The sequence below is a fragment of the Acomys minous genome, assembly GCF_964271855.1.
Source record: "Acomys minous genome assembly, chromosome: 10".
In the NCBI taxonomy this organism is placed as follows: domain Eukaryota; kingdom Metazoa; phylum Chordata; class Mammalia; order Rodentia; family Muridae; genus Acomys; species Acomys minous.
This window is the reverse complement of record NC_140491.1, coordinates 120,150,735-120,152,563: the sequence shown is the minus strand read 5'-3', so window position 1 is coordinate 120,152,563 and position 1,829 is coordinate 120,150,735. Positions and strand designations below refer to the sequence as shown.

General features: G+C 38.2%; 1 protein-coding gene across 1 annotated transcript; it reads left to right on the top strand.

Moving 5' to 3' along the window:
* Nucleotides 1-372: 372 nt before the first annotated feature.
* On the top strand, nucleotides 373-1,299 carry LOC311606863 (olfactory receptor 5T18; the record flags this gene model as incomplete). Its single annotated transcript, XM_084798268.1, has 1 exon — nucleotides 373-1,299. The coding sequence occupies one exon, from the start codon at nucleotides 373-375 to the stop codon at nucleotides 1,297-1,299; it is 927 nt and encodes a 308-aa protein (XP_084654394.1).
* Between the last annotated feature and the right edge of the window lie 530 nt (nucleotides 1,300-1,829).

The window sequence follows — 1,829 nt, the reverse complement described above, 5'->3', positions numbered from 1 at the left end:
TACAGTTATTTTCTGGGAGAATGACTTTTGCTGTTTCAGAGAGAGAATTTTCTTCTCTACTTGAATTCACAATTGCTTTATGTGAGCGCTGCAAAGAATGGTATTGAAGTTTTGATGGTGATTGCATTCTGCCAATAGAATATTTTAAGTAATGTGTTCATCTCCACAACACCAAGGAGCAGAACTTTCTATTTCTTTGTAAATAAGTAGCGTATATGATTACAATGCCAAATATCCATCTTTTCCTAGACTGCTGATTGGAGCATATAAGGCCGTAGTCTGTGTTCATTGACCTGCATTACCATCTGCTGTTACCAGAGTACTATGGGCAGTAACCTGAACGTCTCCAACACCGTTGCATGAGATTCCAACATGAAGAACACCACAGAAGCAACTACATTTGTTCTCAAGGGACTCACAGACAACACTGAACTCCAGATCATTCTCTTTTTTCTCTTTCTAGCAATTTACCTTGTTACTCTAATAGGAAATGTAGGACTTATCATTTTAGTCGTTGCAGATCCTCAACTGCACAACCCGATGTACTGCTTCCTCAGTGTGCTGTCCTCTGTGGATGCCTGCTACTCCTCAGATATCACACCAAATATGCTCGTAGGTTTTCTGTCCAAAACCAAAATCATTTCACTCCATGGTTGTGCGACACAGATGTTCCTAGCTGTTACATTCGGAACCACAGAATGCTTCCTTTTGGCAGCAATGGCGTATGATCGCTACATAGCCATTCACAACCCACTTCTGTATGTAGTAAGCATGTCTCCTAGAGTGTATGTGCCACTCATCATTGCCTCCTATGCTGGTGGAATTCTGCACGCTGTTATCCACACGGCGGCCACGTTCAGCCTGTCTTTCTGTCGGTCCAATGAAATCAGACATATATTTTGTGATATCCCTCCTCTACTTGCTATTTCTTGCTCTGAAACTTATGTAAATGAGCTCCTGCTGTTCTTCTTTGTGAGTTTTATAGAGTTAATCACCATCCTGATTGTTCTGGTCTCCTATGGTTTCATCCTGTTGTCAATTCTAAAGATGAATTCAGCTGAAGGGAGGAAGAAAGTTTTCTCAACATGTGGAGCTCACCTCACTGCTGTGTCCATTTATTATGGAACAATCCTCTTTATGTATGTAAGACCAAGTTCCAACTATTCGTTGGAGCACGACATGATAGTGTCCACTTTCTACACCATTGGAATCCCCATGCTCAACCCCATTATCTACAGTCTGAGGAACAAAGATGTAAAAGAAGCAATGAGAAGAGTATTGAAAAAATTTTCATATTAAACATTGAATTAAAATACTAAACTAATTTTTTAATTGCAAGCTCTTAAAAAGAGTTTCTGATATATTTTCTTATATTTTCAATTGTATTTTCAAAAGTCTTTAATTTATTCAAACATAAGAACAATGTTGCTTTTTACTTCTTATAGAATGTAAACTGGGCTACAATATTGAAGGTAATTGTAATTCTCCTGCCTTCATCCCTCATCTCAGCATCTCAAGCTGGAAGCACTGTGATTAGAGATGTCACTTGTCACCTTTGATTTTGTGTAGGTTCTAGGGATTCTAACTCACAACCCTACACTTGCATAGCAACCACCATATACTGAGCCGTATAACATTGCTTCAAATATTGAGTTTTGATGAACATTTGGCATGTGTAAAAGCTGTGCTCACAGATATTCCAGACAGAGCACTCACATCCAAATATGATGAAGTGGTTTTAGTAGTGTTTTAGATATAGCATAACACTACAACATATGCAAACCTTGTGTTTTTTCTATGTCTGGATATTAAATATCTAAAATCCATAA